Source organism: Ambystoma mexicanum, chromosome 3p, assembly GCF_040938575.1.
Source record: "Ambystoma mexicanum isolate Mex_15411 chromosome 3p, UKY_AmexF1_1, whole genome shotgun sequence".
NCBI classification, from domain to species: domain Eukaryota; kingdom Metazoa; phylum Chordata; class Amphibia; order Caudata; family Ambystomatidae; genus Ambystoma; species Ambystoma mexicanum.
In genome coordinates this window covers 280,708,458-280,735,407 of record NC_090925.1, presented here as the reverse complement: position 1 = coordinate 280,735,407, position 26,950 = coordinate 280,708,458, and the positions used below count along the sequence as shown (strand labels likewise).

At 46.8% G+C, this 26,950-nt stretch overlaps 1 protein-coding gene across 1 annotated transcript in view; it reads right to left on the bottom strand.

Moving 5' to 3' along the window:
• The window catches only part of COL20A1 (collagen type XX alpha 1 chain), a 686,383-nt gene that overhangs the window by 395,713 nt on the left and 263,720 nt on the right, over positions 1-26,950 (bottom strand). Inside the window, exon 11 of the mRNA XM_069650801.1 lies at positions 2,829-3,001. Within this exon, the coding sequence (XP_069506902.1) occupies positions 2,829-3,001 (173 nt within the window). The remainder of the gene's footprint in view (positions 1-2,828; positions 3,002-26,950) is intronic.

Here is a 26,950-nt window from a genome sequence, read left to right as displayed (position 1 = left end):
GAGCATTACCTTTGAAACCAGTAAGGGGGTGGCAACATGAATTCAGCTCATGGAAAGGATTTGTTAAAAGCTGTAACGGAGGAAACACACACATGGTCGATGTATGCAGGAGTCCGGCTTGCATGGTGCGATTCCCAAATTATTACTCCATACATCCTTTGTAGCTGACCAGATCCAACTTCCATGCGTAAATACCCCATTATTTTGTTTCAGCTGTACTGTGAAAAACATGGTTCTATGTTTGCAAATATGTCATATGTTTCTAGAAGGTAAACCATGCGCTCTGCGTGGCTTTCCTTTTCTATGACTAACCAAACCTGAATGTGGTTCCTGTCTTTGCTATTCAAGTCTCCAATCCAGTGCAGGAAACAGGCCCGACAGGACGTAGCGGAGCACCGGCAAGACATGTCTTGCCAGAGCCCATCTCCGTCCTCCAGACCCAGGGGGTCCCACACATGACTCTCGCAAATCCTGTGCTTCATAGAGCAGAGTGTTTTCAGAAGACTTGGCGCTCGTGCCGAGTCTTCTAAAAGCAGTTTGTTCGTTGCTGTGCAGGCTGCTCCCTGCTTCCCAAACCATTCCTCAACGCGCTTTCAGAACATGCAGAACTGTAGTCTGCCTACAGAAACTGCTGAAGCCTCACATGCAGATTTGCACCTGTTCAACTGGCATAGTCGGCACTGGCTCCCTGCGGCTGTGAGGATGAAGGTCAAAACCCTCTGCATTGTCCACAAGGCCTTTTGGGGCTTGGGGCCTCAATATCTTCAAATCTCTCTTTCTAAATATCTTCCTTCTTGAGTTCTTTGCTCATCCGCCTCCAACTCCCTCATGGATAGTCGCTTCTCCAAGCAGCGAGTTGGTGGTAGATCTCTTTCTTCGGCTGGGGCCTCCCTCTGGATCAGCCTCCCTGCCACTCTGAAACTTGAGGAGAACCATCTCCGGTTCCGGAAGCACCTCAAGACCTTCCTCTTTGCTTCTGCTTTCTCTCCTCCTCTCACCTGGCTGAAACTGTAACTGCATTGGTTACCTGGCCACCCCCTGATCTCGGGCCCAGGTCCCCTCCCCGCCAGCTGCACACCTGCACTGCCCCCCTGGCAACCATTCACTCAAGGGCTGTTTTTCTGTATCCCTACAGCCCCTACCAACACTTGACACCCGATGTCTGCACTTACCTTTGCACTTTTGTCACCAGCTGGCCACAATTTTTATTTATTGTTTATTTATCCTTTACTGTTTTCCTATGTACTGCACTACCCCTCCCCCCCTGCACTTTCCGCCTCCCTCTTCCTTCCACTTGCGTGATCTCAATGTCACCTGGCCTAGTAAGATCGTTGTGTCTGTCTTCCCTCTGTTCCCCCTCCCTGGCCTCGTTGCGCCTTGAAACACTTGTGTATAGGCGCGTTATAAATGCCATATCATATCATATCATATCATATCATATATGTCCTGCATTTTACAAACATCTCTTTATATGGGTGATTATTGTGTCCAATCAAAACAGAAGAGTCCATTATTCGCTTAAAAGGGTTTCTTAAAGTACCATTTAAAATTGTCGACATTATGTTGTTCCCAAAATGCTCTTGGCATTTAATGCCCCCATCATTGCACATATGGCAGTCCTTATTTTTCAGGCATGAGCGCAACACTGGGCACGCCTACTCAGATTACTTTACACAGGTAAGCACACATTCCTTCCCTGGAGTTTGCGTTCAAGTTAGACCTCACATAGCGCCTGATTCACAGAAGTGTTTTATAATAGTGCAATCCAATTGAAAAACCCTCTGTGAATCAGTCCCCTAGTCTGTATTTGGCCCGCAAATTTGGCCTGTTCCTTAATCACTGCACCCCTAAATGCAAATCGTTATCTACTCTGGTGACCTGGCCTCCAGAGTTCTAGTGTGTTCTCCTACAGAGTTACTTGTACATTGTTAGGCTTGTTCTTTTTCTGAAAATCATGCTGCAAAATGCATCATTTCAAACCATCATTTAAAACAACTTCTCTGGGGGGTGATTCCATCTCACTCACTGTGCTCACTTGCTCAAACCAATTCATGGAAAATACTTGCGCCCCTCCACAAAAATGTATTAGTTGTCTCTGGTTCACACCGACCATGGCAAGCCCCATTCAACACGCCACACCACTGTTTCCAGAGCACTCACATTCCACACAACATCTAGTCGAAAACTGGACACCTCTTTGGGAGGTGACGTCTGCAGCTCACTTCCCTCCACCCTACAGTTTAACCCTGTTCGCAGCTCCATTGCTTGCTATCTAGGTTCACTGCATGTCACTGGGCTCTTATAACATGCTCAATGCCATAGTCCAGCCTTTGGGACCAGGGTTCAAACCTGTGCTGGTCGGCTTTCTCTTGTTTTCAAGACAAGCGCATTGCCCCTGAGCTGTCATCCCATTCGTGCATCCCTACACATGCACAACTTTGCACATACCTCTCAACCTTTTAAGTCACCCTGGTGGGTGAAATCATTTTTGTCCAGAGTCTTGCCCATTGAAATCTATGGACAGGTATGAGTTTGTTTATAAACTGACTCCAGCGCTGGTTGCACCCGGCAAAGTCTTGTGTGTTGGGAGGTAAGCTCTCTCCTTCTGCAGACCACACACTTATCGAACGCTGTGCTAGCCATCGCAAACCACGCCTCCCCAAAGACCATCCCCTTTGATAGACCACACCTCGTCCCATGGACATCAGCTCTTTCCGATGGTCACATATCTTCCCTGTCTATTTCTAACTGTGCCAGAAGTGCTGTTATCCTAGTCAACCAACGAGGTAGCCTCACCATATCAGTTTTTAGAAGTAAGGGTTCCTCACCTCCTTTGGGGTCCCTCCCTTGGACGGATAGTAAACAATTCTGTATTTCTTCACTTCCTGTGGAGGTGGTGTCCAGGTCAACCTCATACTCCTCGCGCTCACCTCTGAGACAAGTAAGTTGGCTGGGCTCGTCTGGGGTACGCTACCTGCTAAGGACGTTTTGAAAAGTCCACCTGTGGAGGAGACACAGTAACTCACTCAGATGGCATCAACATAACATAACAGGTGTATTTGTAGAGTTTGTTTTCACCCCCAGAGTGTCATCTTGGCACTATTGACAGATAACAGATGCATTTAGTGACCCAACCTAATGGTACTCATTTTATCGACCTCGGAAGGATGAAGGACTGAGTAGACCTGTCAGGATTTGAACCTGTGACCATGAAGTCAAACACAAGCCCCTGTAGTGGATGCATTAATTCACTGAGCCACAGATAGCAGACATTGTGTTCATGCAAAAGGGAGAGACCAATGGAAAGGACCCTAGACGATGCTGCTCCTTCTAATTCCTCTCAATTAATCTCTTGCCTTGCAGATCCAGCACTGACACCAGGCACACTCAGACCTTCACCTGGGGTACCAGATCGGGAGGCAGAGAGGGGAGTGGGTGCAAGGGGTTGGAAGAATGTTCTCAGCAAATGTGTAGGTGTGTAAGCCCCTCCAGAATACTGCACAACACCTTGACTGAACTTCTGAACTATGTTCTGAGTCCCTAATATTTGACCTCAGCTTTACGGGCCACCATTTGGGTAATATAAAAGTGGCCTACTACAGCCAGGGTGTGATGCATGGGGGTGACTATGCAAGAGTAAAACGAGTAAAAGAGACAAAGAGAGAAAAGCGCGAGAGAGAGAATTAAAGAAAAAGTACCAACTAGACAAATGGAAAAGGCATGAATGGCAAAGGTAAACAGTGAAGGAGCAAGAAGGTGGAAGACTATGAGACACGTCAGGAAATGAGGATAGGAAGGGAATGGAGATAAATTTGGGTGGATGTATGGAAAGATAGAAAGGAAAAGGTTCCCACTGGCCCTGTTCTGGGTCCTCTAGGTAATCACTGTTACTCCACCACCGCCCATCACTTTGGAGTAAAGATAGTGGATCCTCATGGGGTGTACTTGCGCATTTTTGCATGGGGCTGTAAAATCTCTGGGGGCCGCAGTGCTTTCCTGTTTTTGGCTTACAACACTAATGGCAACACTTGAGATCTCTGTGAGTCTCCTTGCAAAGAAGCATTGAGGTGTCACCTGATAGCTTCTGCATCCCTGGCCCCATGCGGCCGAACACTAAAAGCTTTTTGTTGCCCTTGAGGATAGAGGCGGACTGGATTACAGGGAACCAGGAATATGATGGTGGGATCAGAGCCAGTGACTAGTCAAACATTAGATAGGTCAAGTAAACACATTTAGATTCTTGAAACATTTGTTTTGGAAATTTCTATGACCCATACAATCATAACAGAAAATCAGATTAACAATGAATAAAATCAGTCATGTGTAAAATGAAGTCAAATTTCAGCAATGCGCGCTAATTAAGGTATTGGTTCGTGGAACACTGAAGACAAAACAATGCCGGCTGCTATCTTTATTGACAATGTGAAGATATTCTGTAACATGCAGCCCAGAATCAATAATACTTTTTAATTGAAAAAGTATGAATATTCAGCATAGTACTATTCAGTATTTGCTTACAATTACACCTCACTAACACAAATAATAGCACATTTGTAAGCAGGGATTGATGGATTTAATTCACTCATAAGCAGACTGGGTTGGTTTGGAATCAAATAAGTTTTTAGGTGAATGCAAATCACTTATATGTCACCTAACATGTTCTGCTTAAGTAAAAGACAAAACAATCTAAGTCCTACACAAATTGATCAATTTGATTAAAACAAGTTTCAAGAACAAAAATCAATTATAAAAAGAAAATAATCAATTGATGACTAAACCGAATTGATTTTTGAACATAAGATAACATTTTAGCTTAGTTCAATGGAAAACTGTTGAAGGCAAAATAGCACATTTTCCAGATTTTCAAACTGTATTTGCAATTTAAGGTTAACAAGAAGAAGAAAGGCAATTCTCTAACTGATATTAGTAAGTGTATATCTCTGTGCACAGTATACATAATGCAAGGGAATGTAGTGCATAGAGTCAACCAAATTATTTAAGCTCAATATAATATAATATAATATATAATATAATATAATATAATATAATATAATATAATATAATATTTGCTAAACTGACTGCATAGTATCCATCTACCACTGCACAGGGCTCCATATAGATAATGTATACCCACCATTATTAGGATCCTGCATCACTTCTCTATGTTCTGTTCCCTGTAATGGAGCCCACCTGTTACGGTTACCAGACATTTGGTCGAAAAACATTGGTTGACCAGACAAATGGTCGAACCAATTTGGTCGAAAACCAAATGGTAGAATTATTGTATTTTTTTATTTTCACCCTTTTTTTGGGGGGGGGTCCCTCCAACCCCCTTTTTTTTCTAAAAAAACCCTTTTTTTTAAAAAACGAAAACCCGAAAAATAAATATATAATAAAAATAAAAAAATCGACCATTTGGTTTTCGACAAAATTGCGTCGACCAAATGTCTTTCGACCAGTTTTCGGTCGACCAAATGTCTGGACACCACCTGTTACACAATGCAGTGCACGTACTTCATTATGGGTTTACACAGAAAAAAACTAGCAAAGAAAAAAACAGAGGGATGTACAAATAATTTGGGATGGACAGAGGTCATGGAAGGAGAAGGTTGCAGGCTATCATAGCTTGGATCCCCCACTTTACAGGAGTGACATATGCCTAGGAGTAGCAGGTCGTCAGTGACCCCTATGTAGTCTCTGAATAGTTTGGTCTTGAGATCCTAGGAGTGTTGGAACAATCCTGATTGCAATCAGACGGTGTTCCAGTGCGCTTGGTATAGGAAGAGAAGACTTGTTTCCTGGTTTTCTCTTTGCAGACCAGTTTTATCTCGAGCCTAGCATTTGGCTGATTCCTAGAGATGCACGTCCCACCTAAACAGTAAAGTTTGCCACTCGTTGGTTGGTGTTTGTCCAGTAATTGCCTTATGTGTCAAGCAGACAGTTTTGAGGAGTTTCCTGGCTGATATGGATGGCCAATGTTGTTCTCCGTGGAGTAGATGGGGTAATGTGGTGAAATGTCTAGGTTTCTGTGATGAGGCGTGCAGTGGTGTGTTGAATGGTCAGGAATGTTGCTGAGACATCCATGAGGAGGGTGTTCCTTCTATTAAGGTGTGAGATTACCAGGGCTGGGCCATAATTCTGGAATCTTCATGTGATATGATATGATATAATATGGCATTTGTAATGAGCCTATACACAAGTGTTTCAAGACGAGACAAGGCAAGGAAGGGAGAACAGAGGGAGCACAGAGACAATGATCTTACTAGGCCAAGTGACATTGAGATGGCGCAAGTGCCTGAAAATGAGCTGAGTGTCATCCGTATAGCACGGAAAGTTTGAGCAGAGAGTAGCAATGCAGTGGGTGAGAAGTGGCAGGTATTGGTTGAACAGCCAGGGAGAGAGGTTAGACCCATGGGGAACACCAAAGGTCGAGAGTGAGATAGAGGAAAGGAAGGACCCAAGTTGGACTGGGAGGGTGATACCCAGGTCTGGCGATCAGAGAGGAACAAGGTCAGCCAGGCAAGGGCCTGATCAGTGATACCCAGGTTATCACAGAGACGTTTGAGCAGGGTGGCATGGTTGACTATGTCAAAAACAGAAGAGAGATTGAGTAAGATGAGGACAGAGATTAGAATCAAGGTTAGAGAGCAGGTCTTCATGGATGTTCGGGAGAGCAGTTTTGGTGCTTCGGGCTGCTCTGAAACCAGACGCGTGGTCATGCAGACAGATTCAGTGTGAAGATTGAGTTGGGAGATGGCCATAATTTCCAGGAGTTAGCAGGGAAGGAGGGGTTGGCTGAGGGTTTCTTGAGAAGAGGGTGCACAAGAGAGTGCTTCAGGGGGGAAGGGAAGGCTGCAGTGGCAAAGGAGTGGTTGCATAAGTCAGACAGGGCAAGAGAGAGGGTGTCAATGTGGTGCTTGATGGTTTTGGAAGAACAGGGAAGAACTTGATTGATGAGACTTTCATAGATCGGACATGTCTAGAAACCTTGTCAGGGGAGAACAAAAGAAAGGAAGAGAAAGAGGGAGGATATGTTGCCACAGGGGGGCCAAAGTAGAGGAGAGAATAGTGGGAGGAGCAGAGGACAAGAGGGTGGACAGGATGTCCTCGGTTTTAGAGATGAAATGAGAAGCCAGGGCCATGCAGAGGGCCTGGGAGGGGACAGGAGAGGTAGAGACTGCAGCAGGATTGGCCAGCTCCTTGCAGATTTTAAAGAGTTTGGCTGAGTTGTTAGGCGCCACAGAGATGCAGGCTTGGGTGTGGGCTCTCTTCTTAGTGCGGACAGAGCCAGTTTTCCCTTTTGGAGCAGGCGGCAGGCCAGTTTGTCAGACTATGCACAAGAAGCTAGCCATTTCCTCTCAGCCACCCTGCACTTGCGTTTAAGGGTAACGAGGTCAAAGTCAAACCAGGAGTTGCTCTTGGCTTAGGACTTCAAGCAGATCCTCATGACAGGGGCAAGAACATCAAGAGCATCAGAGATAGCAGAGTGGAGCATGGAAAGTGCTGTGTCAGGATGTTAGTCAGCCAGAGGGGGGGGGAGAAAGTGGCGGCGAAAGACTCAACTGACACACGCTTCATGGGTCGGATGACCAAGAAGGTAGGTGGCAGTGCTAGAGTTGGCTTGGCCTGAGGAGTAGAGAGGGAGAGATGGGAGGAAAGGAGAAAGTGATCACTCCAGGAGATAGGAGTGGTGAGGGGGATAGTAAGGGGGAGGTCTGAGGAGATCAGAATATCCGGAGTGCGCCCTGCAGAGTGAGTCGGACCAGAGGGGAGAATAGAAAGAGCAAGAGGGTCTCAGAGGTCGCGAAAAAGTCCATAGGAGGAACAGGAAACATCCAGGTGGATGGTAAATACTCCAAGAAGGCGGAGTTGAGAGGTCGAGGCCAGGAGAGAGGATGAGTGGTCCGCCCACTCAGAGAGGAAGAAGGAGATCTGACCAGGTGACCGATAGATATTAGCCAAGGTAAGAGAGTGGCCAGGAGAGAGAGAGCATGCAGACAAGGCATTAGAAATAGGAGTAGTTCTGCATAGGAATGACAGAGGCAGGAATCCACTCTGGGAAGATGAAGGCTACACCCCTTCCGGAACGGATCGATCTCTGCAGGGAGAGGATCTTGTAGCCATCAAGGAGGAGAGTGTCAAAACTCATGACGGAGCTGGCTGTGAACCAAGGACATCGAGATCAAGTCCTTCCAGGAGGCGGCAGATGTCAGAGGAGTGTTTGACAGCTGAGCAAGTGTTGAGAGTGGCAAAATGGAGAAGGTTGCCAACCTTGAAAGTCTTCTGGGAGGGTTAAAAATCAGCGGTATGCCCTGCGGAGGTGTAGAAGGAGCAGAGGGGGGGCAGAAGAGGAAGGAGGAGAGTGCAAGGTAGCCAAGAAGGAGGTAGAAGGGGGAGGCAAGGAAGCCAGAGAAGGGAGAGAAAGGAAAACAAGGGGAGCAGGGGGTTTATCTGCCAAAGTATTGCCCGATGGGGTTAAAGACTTCTTATTGCCTGAATTGGCCTGAATTATGATCAACATGACCCTTAAGTAAATAAATAAATCTTTGGCACAGATCATACCTTACATCAGAATCGGAAAGTAGGTATTTAGCAAACATCTGCTAGCCACTAGAGAAGGTGTGAAATAGCATGCAGCAAACAGATAATGTGACAGACTGTGTTCTCCCTGTCTCTTGTCTGTTTATTTGTTTTTTTATTACCCTCACAGCATTCTTCCCATTGGTTATTTGACACATGGTCTCCATAGTTACCCACTCTTAGAGAGGGCTTGACCAATAAGCAAGAATCACTGCTTTAAGGGCCTACAGGCATGGGTTCCAAGTTTTGAATTTCAATGCAGTGTGATGATTTTAGTAAGGACCAACAATGTGGGTTTTTCCTCGGGGATGTGGAAAGTACATTGTCAAATGGTGCATTTTAAATAACGTTGTATCAGTAGCAAAGGGCCCAACTGAGCACCTTTAAAGGTCATATTATATGGGAGTTCTGGGGTCTGCTGCATGGAATTATTTTGAAACTGAACAGCAAACAATGCATCATGAAGTGATTTTCGTCAAAAGCTTTGATCATTGTCTGATATGCCTCAAAGTTCTCTTTAGGGTGTTTATGGTTCTACTCCAAGGGATTTTTGGGAACATTCTATAGCAAATAGTGTGATTTAAGGACACATGGCCAGAAACATTGTCCAAGACCTGGACGTTTATGAACACTAGGCACATGGGCAGGGTTTCATCCCAATGGCATTTCGGTAAATGAAGAGCCAAAGGTCGCATTTCAAAGTGCATAGATTCAGTAAAGCTGGACAAAATATGACTGCATATTAAAATCAAATTACAGAGGGGCATTGGCTGTAAGCCAACATATTGTTGTCAAATGTAGACTTGAACCTAATCGACAGATAATATATTCAACTGGTGCATAGTTGCATGGGCTCAACCCACAGTGGGTTCCATAATGACCAATCGGTGCCAATTCTCCAGTGATCTCTGTTATCAGTCAAAAGAGCAGTGCCCCACATCAGTGCATATTGGCCCGTGCCTGTGTGTTGCTCTTACCAGCACGCAATAAGCCCACTCTTAGTCTGTTATTGGCCCAGACTGAGAGAGCATGTTAGTCTCACCAAACACACATAGCACTCATATACCCCAATGCCAGAATCTGCCCCACTCCAACTCTCTATTGCCCAATATGTATTATGCAGTTCAACAATTCCAGTAGAGAATACAGATGTGTACAATGTCCCATATGATAGTAGGCAAGATTTCTCAGTGACTTAAATTCTAGATAAAAAAGTGATACTATAAGTTTCAAAAATATCTTCTTTAGCCTGCACTGTTTCTTTCCATAAGGCTGCATTATAAGGATGTTGCCTTTTCTATAATGCCTACCTAAAAAAACGCTTCCTTTTTCTAAACTATCCCAGAATGCAGTACACAGATTGGGCCGGATTCTTGCGCGGAATTATTTTTGGGCCAATTCATCAAGAGCATCATAGATGCACACATACCCTTGTTCTTCACTAGTGCTCAATTGCCAAAGCAAAGGGAGAATGGCACATGTCTGTATTTTTCCAAGAGCACCCTGAATTCAGAAATGTGATGTGCTTTAAAATGAATAGAAAAGTATTCCCTTGTGCCTGTTCAGAACAGGTGCAGGGGTGTGTGCAATGCATCAGTGGGTCATTTCTAATCCCATCAAGGATTTATTTGACCAGAGCTCCGCCGGCTTGCTCCACGATCACTCAAGTATGGAATCTTTAATCATTTCTTGATTGGACATGTCACAATTACCCGCCCTTTAAGGATCATTGTGAATTACGCTCCCAGATGGCTTCTCAGAGCCTGCCATACATTAGTGCCAAGAGCACAGTCTTGGCACTAATGGATGCAAGGGTAATGTCCAGTGCATCCTTTCCCCTGATACACAGTCTTTGTGAAGAAGATGACTTGCTAATTTCCAAACACAGGATATCTGAAAAAAAGAACATCCTCTGCGCGTGCGCTGTGCTATTTTTAGATGCATGATATTTGCAGAATTGGGCACAATGTACTTTGCTGTTATGGGTCGCCTGATCAGATATCCCAGTTTTGACCAGACGTTTATGGCGTGTTATGGCAAGGCCCGGATTCCCAACAATTCTTTTGTAGAGCATGTCCTGGGTTTTGGTGAGAGGATGAAACAAGGGTCAGGTGAGTAGAGGTATTATACTCACACTTCTACTCGACTTTCCCTCATGTAACAATGGGGTGTGACATGAGAACAGAGCGCCATCCTGCTGCTGCTGTATTTCCGTTAATAATCCCTCTTTTCTTCCACGCAGGGGAGCATGATCTCAGAGCCCTGGGCATAGCTAGAGAACCAAAGCTCGAAGTCCTCCCGGCTCTTATATCCTCAGTCGATGGCTGTGTTTGCCTTGTCCGAAGCAGCTCTGCAATCTCCTTGGACTTCATTGCTCTGCCCAGAGAAGCTGAGCGAGTCCTACGACCTTGCACAGCAGCCAGTCACTGGCAGCAAGAGCAGTCGTGCATTCTCCCCTACAGACTTTTCTGCGAAGCACATGGTCAGCAAAGCACGAGACAGCCAGTGTGCTGGTCTGCATAGTGGCGAACTGAGTGACCACTTGAAGTTCTCCATGTCATGCTTAGCTGCAAAATAAACCCCTGCATCCCGATCTCACTGTCTGTTATTGTAGTCCTTTATTTATGTTTATGATTGCTAAAGTTTAGTCCTACTTTTGATTCACCAGAAACTGGCAAGATAGTCCTAATTCTAGGTTGATGGTCTGTTCAGGTTTTGGATTTTTAAAAGCTGGTCACCCGAAACGAGCGATTTCTACAAATACAGAGAATAAAACTATTGTACTTTTTTCTAAAATGTCTGTGTATACTCACATTGTTTTCCTATAATACGCCAAAAACAGATTCACTTTAGTTTATAACACCTTAATCTACACTGATTGCCTAGGCCATTTTCCCATGTAGACAATAATTCATGAAAAGATCCAGGTGCACCTTAGATAGAGCAACGGGTTATCAGCCAATAGGCACAAATTCCTGATTGTCCAGAACAGGACTGCCCTGGTCCCATCAAAGAAGGGCCTGAATATTCTTCCAATTCACATAGGCCCTCATGACTGACCGGACCGCCATAGCGTAAATAGCGTTTCCGCCATTGCACGACGGAGCAAAGTGCGGCTCATTCCGACCCATCGGGCACGAGCACCACGCCATGGCGGAAGTGCAAAGTCCGCGATGGCGGAAATGACCCCAAAACGGCCCACACCGCCGCCGTACGGCGCCCTAGGTGCAATACCGCCACCCATCTTAGCGGACACCGCAGTGAGCGCCAACCGGAAAGTACGGTGACCGGAAATATACGGAAACGGAAGTAAAAGCATGGTCCCGGAACGGGAAACATCACGCCGTACACCTATAAAACCACAAATTCCACACAACCATTAAAAATACTACCCTGAGACACATCCCAACCCGTCATACACCCTAGTGAAACCAAGTAAAATGGGAAAAGTAGCGAAGAAAGCGTGCGACCGCAAGCGGCAGGTCCACTTCTCCCGTGAGGAACTCACCGTGCTCACAGAGACCCTCCAGGAGAATGCTGCCGTCGTCTTCTCCACGCAAATGACCAGGACGGCACTTGCGAACAAGAAGGCCATATGGGCCCTGGTGGCACAGCGGGTAAGTGCGGTGGGGACCGCACCCCGCAACCCACAGCAATGCAGAAAGCGATGGGACGACCTGCGGATACGCGTCCGGAGCATACTTTCTGCCAACCGCAACATTGCCACAGCTACCGGGGGAGGATCGGAATCACCCATCAAGTTGACCCCCTGGGAAGAAATCTGTGCCTCCACCATTGGAATGGAGAGTATAGAGGGAGTCGGAGGGATGGAGAAAGGAGTGCAGACATCCGAAGAATCAGGTAGGTGGGCCAAATAAAACAATGCTAAAACCACAATGTCCAATCATGTGAAGTACCACGTGTCCACATAGTGCAACAGTAACACATGTCCAGGAGAACGTCCACATACATAGGCCTGATAGCACACTTTAAAACTCACATCAAATACATAAATAATTAAAAATCCTAAAAACACCCTCTACACGTGCAGCAGGCACACCCTAACTGCAGGCTGCAAAACAACTGCACCCTCACTCCACACACAAATGAAACCACCTTCAAGGCCCCGACCCAAATCACCCTCAGGTACCACCCAAATGCATGTGATACATTGCCATTCCAATTTCCACAGACCCATTAATAACGCTCGCCCTCCTTTACCCCACCACAGGGTCTGATTCAAACGACGAGCTCCAGGACACCCCTACCAGCACACCTGCAAAGAGGGCCAAGACCAACGGCCAAAGACCCTCCACCTCAGCTGCACGCATCAAGACACGGAAGCAGCACAAATCAAGTGGCAGCACAGAGGAGGGAACTCCAACAGGCACCCCAGCAGCCAGCATGCCCACAACAGCACCACCACAGGTCCCCCCAATGGATGCCACAGTAGGCACTGCTTCTGGTGGCAGCAGCACCATAGGTGACACTGCATTAATGGCAGCATGCTCCGACACAGAAAACGGGGATGTCGAAGTTAGATCCATCCATGACCTGTCTCAATCCCCTTGTCTGTTCCATCCCGTACACCATGAGGATACCACGCAGGGGCACCCACAAGACGACGACTGGCCATCCCCCACAAGCCCTGTGGCAAGGCAACATGAGGTGACCAGCCACTCTGTGACACCACCGCAAATGGCCATGGCCCAGCAGAGGCAACAGTCCCTCGACCAGGTAATCGTGCAACAGCAGCAACTGGCCACGCTCCTCAAGGACCATGCCGATGAATGTGGGGGCACTAAGGCAGATATAGAAACATCAACTGAGACACTTAGGGCAGAAATGGAGAGAAGTACAGAGACACTAAGGGCACAAATGGAGAGTAGCACCGAGAGCCTGAGAGCAGAAATGGAGAGAAGCACCGAGAGCCTGAGAGTACAAATGGAGAGAAGCACCGAGAGCCTGAGGGGGGAACTGCATGCGACGTCCAAAGACGTATGTGCCGAACTTGCCGCAGTGCGCCGTGTGCTCACTGAGCTCTCACAAACCCTTAGGGACATGCATGGACGTGAGCAGGCAGAGACATCATCCGTTGCAAGTTCCGTCCAGGGCAGCCCCCAACGTAGATCTGGGAGGAACCTGCGCTCCACAGGCAGGGGTGCCCCTGATACCCGGAGAGGGGGCTTGCAATAGCGACTGCCCACTGACAATGAGCATCTTTGGACACTGGTGTTCGGGGGGGAGGTAGGAGGGTGGAGGGGGTGTGTTGGGCTCACTTGGGTGGCGGGTCGATAGGGTGTTTAACATGATATCACATATGCCATAAACAATGCACGATCATCCAATGAGATGTGTGGACATTGATCTTTGTGTACGAGGCCATTATAGGCGTACAGTCCATATTGTGCATGTTCCAGACACACACAGTGCCACGAGTCCCGTGTCCATGTATCAGCCACCAGGCGTGAGTGCTAGAAGCATGCATCTATGAGATGCTGACGAATGTCACGGCCCTCCTGTGCCTCGCAGACTCCTTGAGGTGCTGCCACATCCCCACCCTCATCATGACCATCTTCAGGTGCTTGCAGTTCTGCGTCAGGGGGCATGGGCACATTTCTACGTACGCACATGTTGTGGAGCATGACCATCTTTGCAACCTTCACATGGCGGTACAGGAGTGCCCCGCCAGACCTGCTGAGGCAGCGGAAACGAGTCTTCAGTAGGCCGAATGCCTGTTCTATGACTACACGGGTACGTGAGTGGGCATGGTTGTAGTCCTCCTCATGCTGGTCCCGTGGGTTCCGGACTGGTGTGAGGAGCCATCTCTTCAGTGGATACCCGGCATCACCTGTATGTGGACAATAAAGGGATTTTGAGGAATGCCATTGCTACGTACGCACCCCCCCCCTTCCTGCCAGGTCATTGCCGCATCACATACCCCACATCATCATGCTTGAAATGAGACTCACCGAGTAGCCAGGATCTGTTCCCTGCGTGTCGCTCCATGTAGCGTGGTATTGTAGAGTTCCTCAAGACCATAGAATCATGGGTTGATCCAGGGAATCGGGCACAACAATGTGTAATGATCCTGTTGGAGTCACACACCATTTGTACATTCAGAGAATGAAATTGTTTTCGGTTGCGGTACTGGGCCTCCATGGCATGTGGGACGACCAATTCCACATGGGTGCAGTCGATGGCACCAATGCAACCCGGTATGCCGGCAAGTGCATGGAATCCCACTTTTGTGTTGGTAATTTCCTGCTCCGAGCGTGGTAGGGAGATGTAGTCGTCTGCGTGCTGCAGGAGGGCATCGAGCACTTGCAATAGTGTCCGTGAGAACAGTGGCTGTGATATGCCATGCAACTGTCCGACTGTGTGCTGGTAGGTGCCTGTGGCCAGGAAGTGGAGTACAGACACCACCTTCAGTAGGGGTGGGATGGCGGTTGGGCTATCTATCATGCTGACAAGGTCAGCCTGTGTCATGTCCACAATGGCGGTTATGGTGTCCCGGTCCAAACGGTAGAGGGTGTGGATCTGCTCATCAGTGAGGTTGAACGGATGTGCTCGGAGGCGTGGGATTGCGGGCTGCCTGCGTGGTGGTAGTGGCTGTGCTGGCGGCCCTTGCTGGCCCTGCCTTGCCCTCCTCCTCCTCCTGCGTCTCCTCTGTGCGGCCGGATGTAGTTGGTGTTCGTCGTCTTCTTCTAGAAGTTGGAGTACTTGCAGTGCTATCAGGTCCCCCAGGGCCAACATAGCTAGTCCTGCCGGTAGCATTTCGGAGTGGGTGTGGTTGTTGGAGGAGGCTGGGTGTGCAATTTATGTGTTTTCAGGCTGTATGGCCTCCACCTGTGGTGATTCATTCCACCTGTGCAAGCTGCTCTCCCCTTTGGGCGAGCACGTCCCGCACACAACGCTGCAATTCGACGAATGGCATCTTGCTATTGCAATCATGTATTTGTACCCGATGGCAGTGTAACATTGGTTGATATGTACATTCTGCTATGGTCCCATTGTTTCACATACTTTCTTTGCAGTCGCGAACAGACTTGTGAAGGGTCAGTGGAACGTAGTACTCGAGTAACGGTGGACCCTCATGCAACACTGTACCGAGGTTCACCGACGGGCGTGGCGTCCCATTTGTGAGTGAAGGCAGTTGCCATTTTCACGCACAGCCGCACTAGATGGATTAATTTGTGATTTCAAGCGGCCACAGATGCCTTTTCGACGTGATGTTGCAAATGAGGAATTCGAAGGTCGGCGCTTTCGGTTTTCAGCTAGCGGCGAGGAGATGCCCACAGGTCTGAGTGCAAATATAACGTTCTATTGTTCAATGTCCTTGGGACAGGGGCCATGGCGAGGATGCAATGATTGATATGAATAGTTTGGGATGCGCAATAGCGAAGTGGGCGATAAGGCCGGACGTTCCCAAATACATGTTACTGCACAACACTGGAATTACGGGCTGGGGCACAGTGGATTTTGCAGGCTGCATAACGCACAGACTCAATGGAAATTTCACATGTTATGTGAGTATGGAAACAGGCGATTTCATTACGGGATGAGGGAATGATGTATGGATGCATGGACGGATGATTTGATACAGAGTTTGCCATGTACAGGGCTTCTTGGAATCTATCCGCCTCCCCTGCGCTATGTGATGCAGGGCTGCCATAGTGGGACCATCGTCTATCTGGCCTTGTTGAGCCCTCCCTGTCTCGGCGCGCCTTCAGACACTTGTGTCTATGCACGTTACCAATCCCATCTGATGGATTCTGTTTTAACAGACGCATGCACAGGTACACTCGTTTGTGATAGTGTTTTCACCTCGATATAGATAGTTATGATTCGCAAGTGGTTTTTGGGTGATGATGATTCTTTGGAGTGGGCTAGCATGCATATGGCTGTGGATTTGGTGTGATCATTGAAGTGAGTAATTCAAATGTAGTTCTGATGGCCATACTATTCTTTTTCATTTCATTTGGGTGACAGGTATCTCCTCCCCTTTTGCCACTGCCATCTGTATGCCACTCCTGCAGATGGCTTTTACTCCCGACACCTGCTGCTTCGTGTTAATCAGTGGAGCAGCATTACGATCTTATGGGACGATCGCCAATGGGCCACATGCCCTTACGCAGTACTAGTGGCTAGGAGCAACATTTCGGACTTTCAGCTGGACTAGTGCCTCCCTATTGGGACGGCCCTGCGGTTCTAGGCGCTTCCATGTTGCCTTTTCGTACGAGAATGTAGCCCCTGTGTACCATGAAGGAACAGGGCGTCACACAAGAAGAAGCTGGTCATTTATTGCGGATGCAGCCCCCAATGGTGAAATGTATTTTGGAGTTCATGGCCTAATGGCTGTATGGGCTTGGTGAATTTGTTGTGCATTAAATTTCTATTCTGATATGAACCGTGTAGCGTTCTTCTTTGCAAGTGATGTGGCATATTCCTATTTGGGGAGAGATGTATTGTGTGGAGATCTGCATTGGGTTCCAGCTTCGGAGTATAGTTGCGTGGTACTGTGCTGGGCGCGTTTGCCTACGAAGCCCAGTGAGGTCAGGGGTAAGGGCTGCCAATATGTCTGTTTTGATGATGACATGCTCAGGGGCGGGGGATTGGCTTTAGTGTAACAGATGCCGGTCAGCCAGTTGGATTGGTGGAATGATGTGATTATCGGAATATGGCTGGTCACAGGTGCCTGTGTTTGCGTGCGTTTCTTGGTGGGAGACTGAGGTCATGTCCATTTGTATAGCTTCTGTATTCGTGCCATCTGTGCCCTGCAGCTCCCATTGGCCCCTCTTGAGATTCATTTGTTCGTTGGCAGGCATGGATGACTGGAACATTTCACTGGTTGCATTGTGTGACTTCATTGCACCTACGGGGAGTTGTACGATGTGGCCAGGGAGCGGTGTACAGGCACCCAGTAGGGCCGTTTACGGTTGGTTCGCGATGCCGTACTTCTCACCATGGCGGAATGGTACTTTCCGCCGTGCTTGATGGCGTTAGGTGCATGTCCGCTAGGGTCAGAATTCGCGTACCGTTGCGCCATGGTGGTAATTACGGTTTGGCATGGCGCGCGCGCGCGTACTTGGTGCAGTTAGCGTTGGCGTTCACTACGGTGTCGCTAATGGCATCGTACTTTGCGGTGACGGGTCATAATCGCACCGAGCGCTATTCGATGGCGGTATTGCATTTCCGCCATCGTTTTTCGATTTCCGCCAGGGTCGTAATGAGGCCCATAGAAAGGTAATATGGCCCATTATTTATAATTAAAGATCTTTTCCAGGATATATTACCTCCTATCCCAAAGTTGAAAACACTTATGAGGGAGGCATTAGACTGTGTTGACTTGCTGAACCCCATGAGTCCGGACTGACAGTATAAGGTGGTCTGGTAACATTTTCCCAGGTCCCTCAAAACCTTCCTGTGCCCTGGAGCTTCGCAGCATCTCTGCTACCAAAGGGGTTCCATTAGCAAAACTTCAGGTTGATGGATAGAAGGTGTTCAATTAATAATAACCACTGGCATTGGTCTGGCAAAGCCCCTGCCACTAGACCATCATTTTTAAACCTCCTGGGCTAGTATAGAAGGAGAACGACATGGTGAAAATCAGGCTTTGTCTCAGCCTAAAACGGGCTATTGAACCCCTTCTACCTGTGACATCGAGCAAGCCAAGACGGATTTTGGCATCCTTAGGCGTTGTCATGAACTGTAGATTGGAGCTCTATACCCACCCGACTAGGAGTATTATTATACACATTCTCCTTGAAGATAATCAGTTCCATCTTTTGTGCTTATGTAAGAGGGGTGTTTCACTCTATTCTCTACCGCTAACCTTCAAAGGATTTTGTGGTTTTGTTGAGCTTGTGTGGTTTTATCAATGATAGTGTCGTTTTTCCAGGCATTTGATCTGGGAATGCCACGGGAGCTGACAGAATGAAGGATAGGCTCCATAAGAGGGGATTCCAGGGAATCCCAATGGGAGAAAGGGAATTTGGTTAATACACCTGGAATTCTCAGAGGCCCTCAGTGTCCCTAATCCACTCTGCAATTATGTAATCAGATTTGCAATTCTTGAGGGGATTTAGCAGACTCTATTGTAATCACATTACTCTTCACTGATCCTGCCCCAGAGATTGCTTGCAGTCCACCAGGATGGCAGCAGTCTGCTCGGGGAGGTTTACGTAGCAAAGGGATTCTCCATCATATGATCTAACCGGTGCCATTGGCCACTCATGGAAGATTTCAAGTTTGTAAAGCACCGTTATGTGCTCTATGCATCAAAGCATTAGACAAGTGGGTGTGAGTAGGATGGGGAACTGTAGGCTATTAGGGCGGTTGTGAGGCAATCAGAAATGAAAAACATAGAGACTCATGTTAAGGATGGCAGTGATGATAAAAATGTGTTTTGCCTGCCTGAATATTTGCCCGATACTGTGTACCACATTCAATATTAGGGATAATGCACACAGTAAACACCACCCAACTATGAGATTAAATATCTCAAACATTTTCCATTGTTTACCACCACCAAGGAGGTGGGTATACAAATGATAAGTTCCTCTTCCCCACCCTTGGGAGTTTCGGACTTTTATTTCTCCAAAAGTTTACAAATGTAATTTCATGAAAAAATAATTTTTAGGAGAGCCCCAAAAGGAGAATTGTGACAAATTGGGCATCTGAGATGTTTACCTTCTCACCCTTTAAGCAATGTCATGATGAGAAGACCAATACTGACCTTTCTGCGAATTATTCAAAATTGTATGCAGGCAAGTAGCATGATTTTCTATTATGCACTACAGAATCCATTCCCACCTAGTTGCTAGAATTGACATTAAAGCACTTTAGAATTGACCGGATGAACTAGGAAGCGGAACTTGAATGTTTGGCCACAGGTACTTGCTGAGTGCGTAGCAGCCCCTCTCTATATTTTTGCAAATAAACCTGTGGGTTATTGTTACTGGATTTGACAATATGTATTTATATTTACCCAACATATTGTAGAGTTTAATGCACTTTAGCTTTAGCATTTGTAAGTACTGTATTAAGATTCATCACTACTTGTAATTTGCTTACGTTTTCATAGCATTTATCATATAGCTTTGCATGTTTTTTAATTTAAGATTATGCTGCTATATCCACTCCAATATGGTGGTGGTTGTAAACAGAAACATATCATAGTCACATTTATTTATGTATTTATAAAGCACTGGCAGCCCGCAGGCATTGGGGCACTAACATAGACACAGTGAGTCTAAACATATAAGACGACACAGCCTGGGTTGGCTTGGATTATAAACAGTAAGTGAAGTAACGTAAATGCTGATATAGGACCAAAGCAATTTAGAACATTTCATACTAGCCTGAGGTAATGCGTGACATATTTACACCCACATGGGTGATCTTCTTGTTCTTTCCGCCTATGACTTAACTTACATGGTTTTAGTCAGAATGTTTTTGAACTATTTAATAAATAAATAGTGTGTAAATCACACATATAGATTTGTTTATACCAATGAGTGCCCGGGTCATTTTGGTTCGTTTTAAACAATGGCAACTTCAAATTGAAAGTATGCGGTTGCTGGAACTTTATGTATGCATATATGCCATACATTACTCACCGTAATCGTATTTCTGATGCTTATATCTGCTTAGAGTCACATGCTATGTATAGGCTGACATCCAGGGGTTGTTGTGGAGTATTGCATCACTTGTTTTCGAAATTCGAAAAGGAACGCTGACTGAGCATGTTTGTAATACTATCCCTTGTGCAACGTCTATTGTACACATTGTCCTCCATGCTTCAAGGCCCCTCAGACTGTTTTGTTTCTGACATGAGGGTGCATGAAGTGTTTGCATGAGTACACGAAAGATAAAATAGAAAGGTAAAGAAACAATTATACACCTTCAACTCCATGGGGGGAGGAAGGGTGGCTGCACGTGAATCTAAGCATACAAGCATCAGAAATATGACTACGGTGAGTAATTTATGGCTTGTGAGACTTGTGTATTTGCTCTGAATCACATGATATGCATAGATTAGCAAACAGTGCCTGGAGAAGGAGGTGGGTTGTGTAAAAATACAGCGGCAAATAGATGTTTTAATATCACTTGTCCCACCTGTAAATCTGCTATAGAGTGTGTGTCTAGGCAGTAATGCTGAGTAAAGGAATGAATGGAACTCCAAGTAGACGCTTTGCAAATTGCATCTAAAGGAACATTTGCAATGAATGCTAAAGTAGCCCCTGTGCCTCGAGAAGAGGAGGCTCTCGGTCTAAAAGGTCATGTCTTTTATGACAGTGAGTAGCAAAGCTGGATGCATTTGACTATCCACCTTGAGACAGCATTCTTAGAGACATGACCACCTTCTCTACAAACTGCTATCGAAACAAAGAGTTGATCTGTTTTCCTTAGCAGGTTAGAACAACAAATATGAGGGAAGAGAGGGAGGCACTGACAATTTCAATTTGTACTGTTTAGCACTTTGAATAATCGAAATAAATTTGTAAATGATAAATCTAAATTAATCTTCAGGTGCACCGGGGCAAGTGACACGAGGCCCCTCAGGACTGGTAGGAAAACTAGAAAAAAAGACGTGTATTGCTGCACGCCAATGTGAAAACGCCTGAAACTGTGAATGTATCTAATGAGAATCAGTTATCCTGGAAAACATCCAGCAAATGAACAACCAGGCCCGGGAGTACACTTTGACCTCCCCGAGCTAAATACAACTATCTCTTGAAAAGAGATCAAAAAGAAATACGATACGCGTAAGACACTGTTAACCTGCCACATTGACATAATTGGGATCTATTTCCCCTTGGAGTGCACTGGTGGTTGGCGTGCAGCATTACACGTCTTTTTTTCTACTTTTCCTTAGCGGTTTAGTCTTCTTTAGTTAGTACATGGAGAAGAGATTTGATGTATTTCTTCTAGTAGAATCTTCTTGTGTTGTGGTGACATCTTCTGGTTTTTTGGTTGATGATGCTGGGGCTTTTCTAAAAATTTGATGGAGTATCACCCTGCCACTGTGGATAACACCCACTGATCGGATGTGACTCCCTCCCATTCATGGGTGAATTGGAAAATGCGAACTCCGACTGGAGTTGCATGGGAGGGAACCTGTATTGGGATGTCATTGTTTAGAGACAGAGGAGCCTCCAGAAGTGGAGGATCTACCTCTAGATCTTTTATATCCTTTTAGAAATGTGGATCGGTAAAGGGTGGATTGGCCTTGTGGATTACCCCAGGAAGAGAATTGTCCCTGACTGTATCCCATCGATCGTGGGTATCCTTGTCCGTGAAAGGAGCAGTGTGTGTTAAACACCCCTGTTGTATAAACTGTTTGTTGGTGATCTGACACAAGGATTTCAATGTCTCATGTTCCTCTTTTGCAGTCCTTAGTGCATCACTGACCACTTTACCAAAGAGACCATTGGGTTTGATTGGCATATTTAACAGCGGCAGCCAGGGTTTCTAATTTGAAGCCTGACTGACGCAGCCATGAGTGTCCCTTTGACTATAATGCGTCCGGCATTATCTGCTGTGTCTAAGTTATTCTTTAAGATGCAGCAGGCAACCTATTAACCCTCTGACATTGTTTTCAATATTTGTGATTTCAGGGGCTCGGGAACAGTATCAAGATGTTGTTGTACAGTGTCGCCGACATGACAGTTGCAAGTGGTTAGTTGGGTCATCTTATTGGCAATGCGTGTTTGGTACACTGCCGATGTTGCCCCTTTCCTGTCCATTGTATATATGTTCTTACTTTACTTGTCAGGTGGCACCTACGAGGACCCTAATGGGGCGCCTGACCTTTATATTGTGGTTGTTAACACTGAGGAGTCTGGTTTTAACATCTGATGTAGTTAAAATGTGATGTTCTAGAGTTGGAGTAGGTTTGAAAAAAAATTAAATTCGAAGATTAATTGCCCTGGTTAATGTTGGTTTAATTAGAGATGGCTGGATTCGTCTCTGCACAGATTGGAGTAAAGGAAAAAACGGTGCTACCGCTTTTTTATCTCCCAAAATGTCATCTACAAAGTCCATATCTTGCAGGGCTTCTTGTGTATCAATTGTAATGTGTCGGGATGCCTTAATTAGCAGTTAATAGTAATGCATTTGATTATCTATTGGTGAAACAGCAATTGGCTGGTGTTGGACCTCTGTCGATGGTAGCATATACCTTCATCAGAGGTCCAACACCAGCCAATTGCTGATTCACCAATATATATAAATATATATATATATATGGGATACATTACTCACCGTAATCGTATTTCTGATGCTTGTATCTGCTTAGATTCACATGCTGTGCATAGGCCGACATCTAGTGGAAGCTGCGGAGTATTACAGTTTGTTTTTCGAAACTCGAAAATGGGCGTCGACACAGGGCGTGCCAGTAATACTATCCCTAGTGTGACGTCCACTGTACCCAAGATCCCTCACGCGTCTAGGATCCTCAGATTGTATTTTTTCTGACATGAGGTAGCATGAGGAGTAGCGTGAGTACAGATAATCCAAGCAGATAGACAGAAAGGTAAGACTACAAGCAATCATGCGCCTTCTCTCGGACGGGAGGAAGGGTGGGTCGCATGTGAATCTAAGCAGATACAAGCATCAGAAATACGATTACGGTGAGTTATGTATCCCTTCTGAGGCTTGTGGAATCTGCTTAGATCACATGCTGTGCATAGATTAGCGAGCAGTACCAGAAGAAGGAGGTGGGATGTGAGAAGGGTCATGAGCAAATAAGTGTCTTAGAACCGCTTGTCCCACTTGTGTATCTGCCTTGGAATGGGTGTCAATGCAGTAATGCTGAGTAAAAGTGTGAATAGAGCTCCAAGTAGCTGCTTTGCAAATGGTGTCAAGGGGTACATTTGCAATGAAAGCCAGAGTGGCCCCAATGCATCTAGTAGAGTGGGCCCCTGGCATAAAAGGCAGAGTCTTTTCAGAGAGTGAGTAACACAGCTGGATACAGTTAATAATCCACTTCGAGATGGCACCTTTAGAGACGCGATCCCCCTCTCTGCCTGTAGCTACGGAGACAAACAGTGGATCTGTCTTCCTTAGCGGTCTGGTTTTATTTACATAGTAGAGGACCGCCCTACGCACATCTAGGTTGTGTAGTTTCACCTCAGCCGAGCTTTGCGGGTTCTGGAAGAAACCCGGAAGCTCGATGGACTGGTTTACATGGAATTTTGATATTAATTTAGGCGAGAACCTAGGGTGTGTGCGTAAAACCAGTTTGTCTTTATGGACAGTAAAGAAGGGATCCTGCACTGACAGAGCCTGAATTTCACTGACCCTTCTTATAGAAGTAATAGCTACTAAGAAGGCGGTTTTATAAGTCAGGTGTTTCAGACTGCTTTTATGCATGGGTTCGAAAGGGGGGCCCATGAGCTTCGCTAGCACCACATTAAGGTCCCACCCTGGTGGTGGGTTTGAAATAGGAGGGTGAAGTCTCTTTACTCCTTCCATGAAGGCTTTAACTACTGGTACTTTCCACCACGAAACCTTGCTATGGGAAGTGGTGTAAGCCGAGAGGGCTGCCGGGTGTACTTTCAGTGAGTTAAAAAACAATCCTGCATCTAGCAGGTGGAGCATGTATGCAACAATAGTGGAAGGAGTGCAACCAACTGGGTTGATTTGTCTACTCTGGCACCAGATAACGAACCTCTTCCACTTGTCAAAGTAACAGTACCTTGTGTTTGGTTTCCTAGATTCCTTTAGGATGTCCATACACCTCTGTGGTAAATTGAGGTGTCCAAACTCTATGACCTCAGGAGCCATGCTGCCAGGTTCATTGAGTTGGGTTGCTGGTGCACTGTTTGACCTTGGTGGTGGGACAGTAGGTTGTACCAGGCTGGAAGTTTGATGGGCTCGCACACCGCCATCCTGAGTAGGTGTGGGAACCACGGTTGTCTTGCCCACATGGGAGCAACTAGGATGAGCGTCATCGACTCCCTGTTCATCTTGTTCACCACTTTCCTGATGAGAGGAGTTGGTGGAAAAGCGTACGCAAACATCCCTGACCAGTTCATCCACAGGGCGTTCCCCTGGGAGTCTGGTTGGGGGAACCTGGATGCAAATCCTGGGCATTGTCTGTTTTCGCTTGTGGCGAATAAGTCTATAGTGGGGAAACCCCACTGAGAGAAGAGATCTTCTACGACCTCTCTGTGAAGAACTCATTCGTGTTCCTCTGGAAGGGAGTCTCTGCTCAGAGCATCCGCTAGGGAATGGAGCTCCCCTGGAACATGTTGTGATGACAGGAAGATGTTCCGTATGAGTGCCCATATCCAGATTTTCTGGGCAAGCTTGGACAGATTTGGCGAGCGAGTCCCTCCTTGCTTGTTCAGGTAGAACATGGCTGTAGTGCTGTCCGTCCGGATTTGCACTGAGAGGTTTAGTAGGTGGGGCTCGAACGCCTGAAGCGCTCTGAATACTGCCAGAAGCTCTAGTAGGTTGATGTGGTTCTTGGCCACTGAGTGAGACCAGAGACCCTGAGCTGTGTGGTGGAGATGGTGAGCTCCCCACCCCGTCAGACATGCATCTGTAGTGACTACTGCCTGTACTTCGGGATCGTAAAAGGGTTTCCCCTGTGCGATATTTTCTCTTGTCCACCACTGAAGGCTTTGTACCAGTGTTGGCGAAATGACCACTTGATCGTCCCACTGACCACATGCCTGAGACCACTGTTTCGCCAACCATTCCTGCATGGGACGCATGCGTAGGCGCGCGTGGGGGACCAGGTAAATGCATGACGCCATCATGCCCAGTAAACGCATTGCTTTGCGTACCGTTATTTGTTGACCGGACTGATAATGCGGAATTTGCAGTAGTATATTCCGAATGCTTTCTTCTGAAGGAAAGGTCAACACCTCCTGGGTATCCAGGATTGCTCCTAGGAATTGTTTTGAGGTGCTTGGCACCAGGCTTGACTTCTTCTCGTTGATTGAGAAGCCTAACTCGTGGAGGAGGTCGATAGTCCTTTGAATGTTTGTCCTGCAAATTCCTGGGGTTTCCCCTGTTATGAGCCAGTCGTCCAGATAAGGGTACACTGGGATTGCCTCCCTGCGTAGGTGTGCAGCCGCCACCGCCAGTACCTTGGTGAATACCCTTGGTGCTGAAGCTATCCCGAAGGGCAGTACCTTGAATTGGTAGTGCCGACTGTCCACCTTGAAGCGCAAGTACTTTCTGTCCGCTGGGAACATGGAAATATGAAAATAAGCATCTCTCATATCCAAGGTTGCCATGTAATCCCCTTTTTTAGGAGGGGGATTACCTCTTGTAGCGTGGTCATACGAAATTTTTGGGGCTTGACATACTTGTTGGCAGGCCGTAAATCCAATACTGGGCGCATTGTCAAGTCTTTCTTTGGCACAAGGAAGTAAGTTGAATAAATACCCTTGTTTACCTGGTGTCCCGGGACGAGTTCTATCGCGTCCTTTTGTAGAAGAATGGCGATCTCCTCGAGGAGAATCTTCTGATGTTCTAAGGAGTGTACTCTTTGTCGTGGAGGATAGTTCTGGGGACGCTGCAGTAGCTCTATACAATATCCCGTGGATACTGTTGACAGCACCCATCTTTCTGATGTGATCCCTTCCCAAGCCTTGGGGAAGTTTGAAATGCGTCCCCCTACTGGGGTTGCGTGAGAAGGGACCCTGAACTGAGCGTCACTGCTTTGGTGGAGGCGTGCCGCCTCCCTTGCTGGGGCTGCCTCTGCCTTTACCACGACCTCTCCTATTACCTCTGCCGTAACCCTGGGTAGACTGTTGGTTGTTGTTCCACTGTGTACCCTGCCCCTGGGAATAGTTAGATCCTCTCTGGGAATTTTGGCCGCGTGGGCGACGAACATTACTATTCCCTCTCTGGTTAGGGGGTTTATTGGTTAACTGACCAAGGGATTTGAGTGTCTCGTATTCGTCCTTGGCATATTTCAGTGTGTCTTCGACCACCTTACCAAACAACAGATCGGCTTCCACCGGTTTGTCTAACAATGATGCCTGTGTTTCTGCCTTAAAACCAGACTGCCGTAACCACGCATGTCTCTTGATAACAGTACCTTCTGCTATCAATCTGCCTGCGTTGTCCGTGGCGTCGAAGGTTGCTTTCAAAATGCAACCAGACACGGCTCTACCCTCTGCGGAAATCCGAGCTAATTGGCCCTTTAACGGTTCAGGAGCAGAGGCTATGAGAGCCGCGACTTCTTCCCACTGATGGCAGTTGTAGCTGGCCAACAGGGTGGTGGAGTTAGCAATCCTTGCTTGATAGGCGGATGTTGAGGCTACCTTCCTGCCGAAACCGTATAGTTTTTTGCTCTCCTTGTCGGGAGGAGCTTCTGACGAAGACAAGGGTGTCCCAGCCCTCT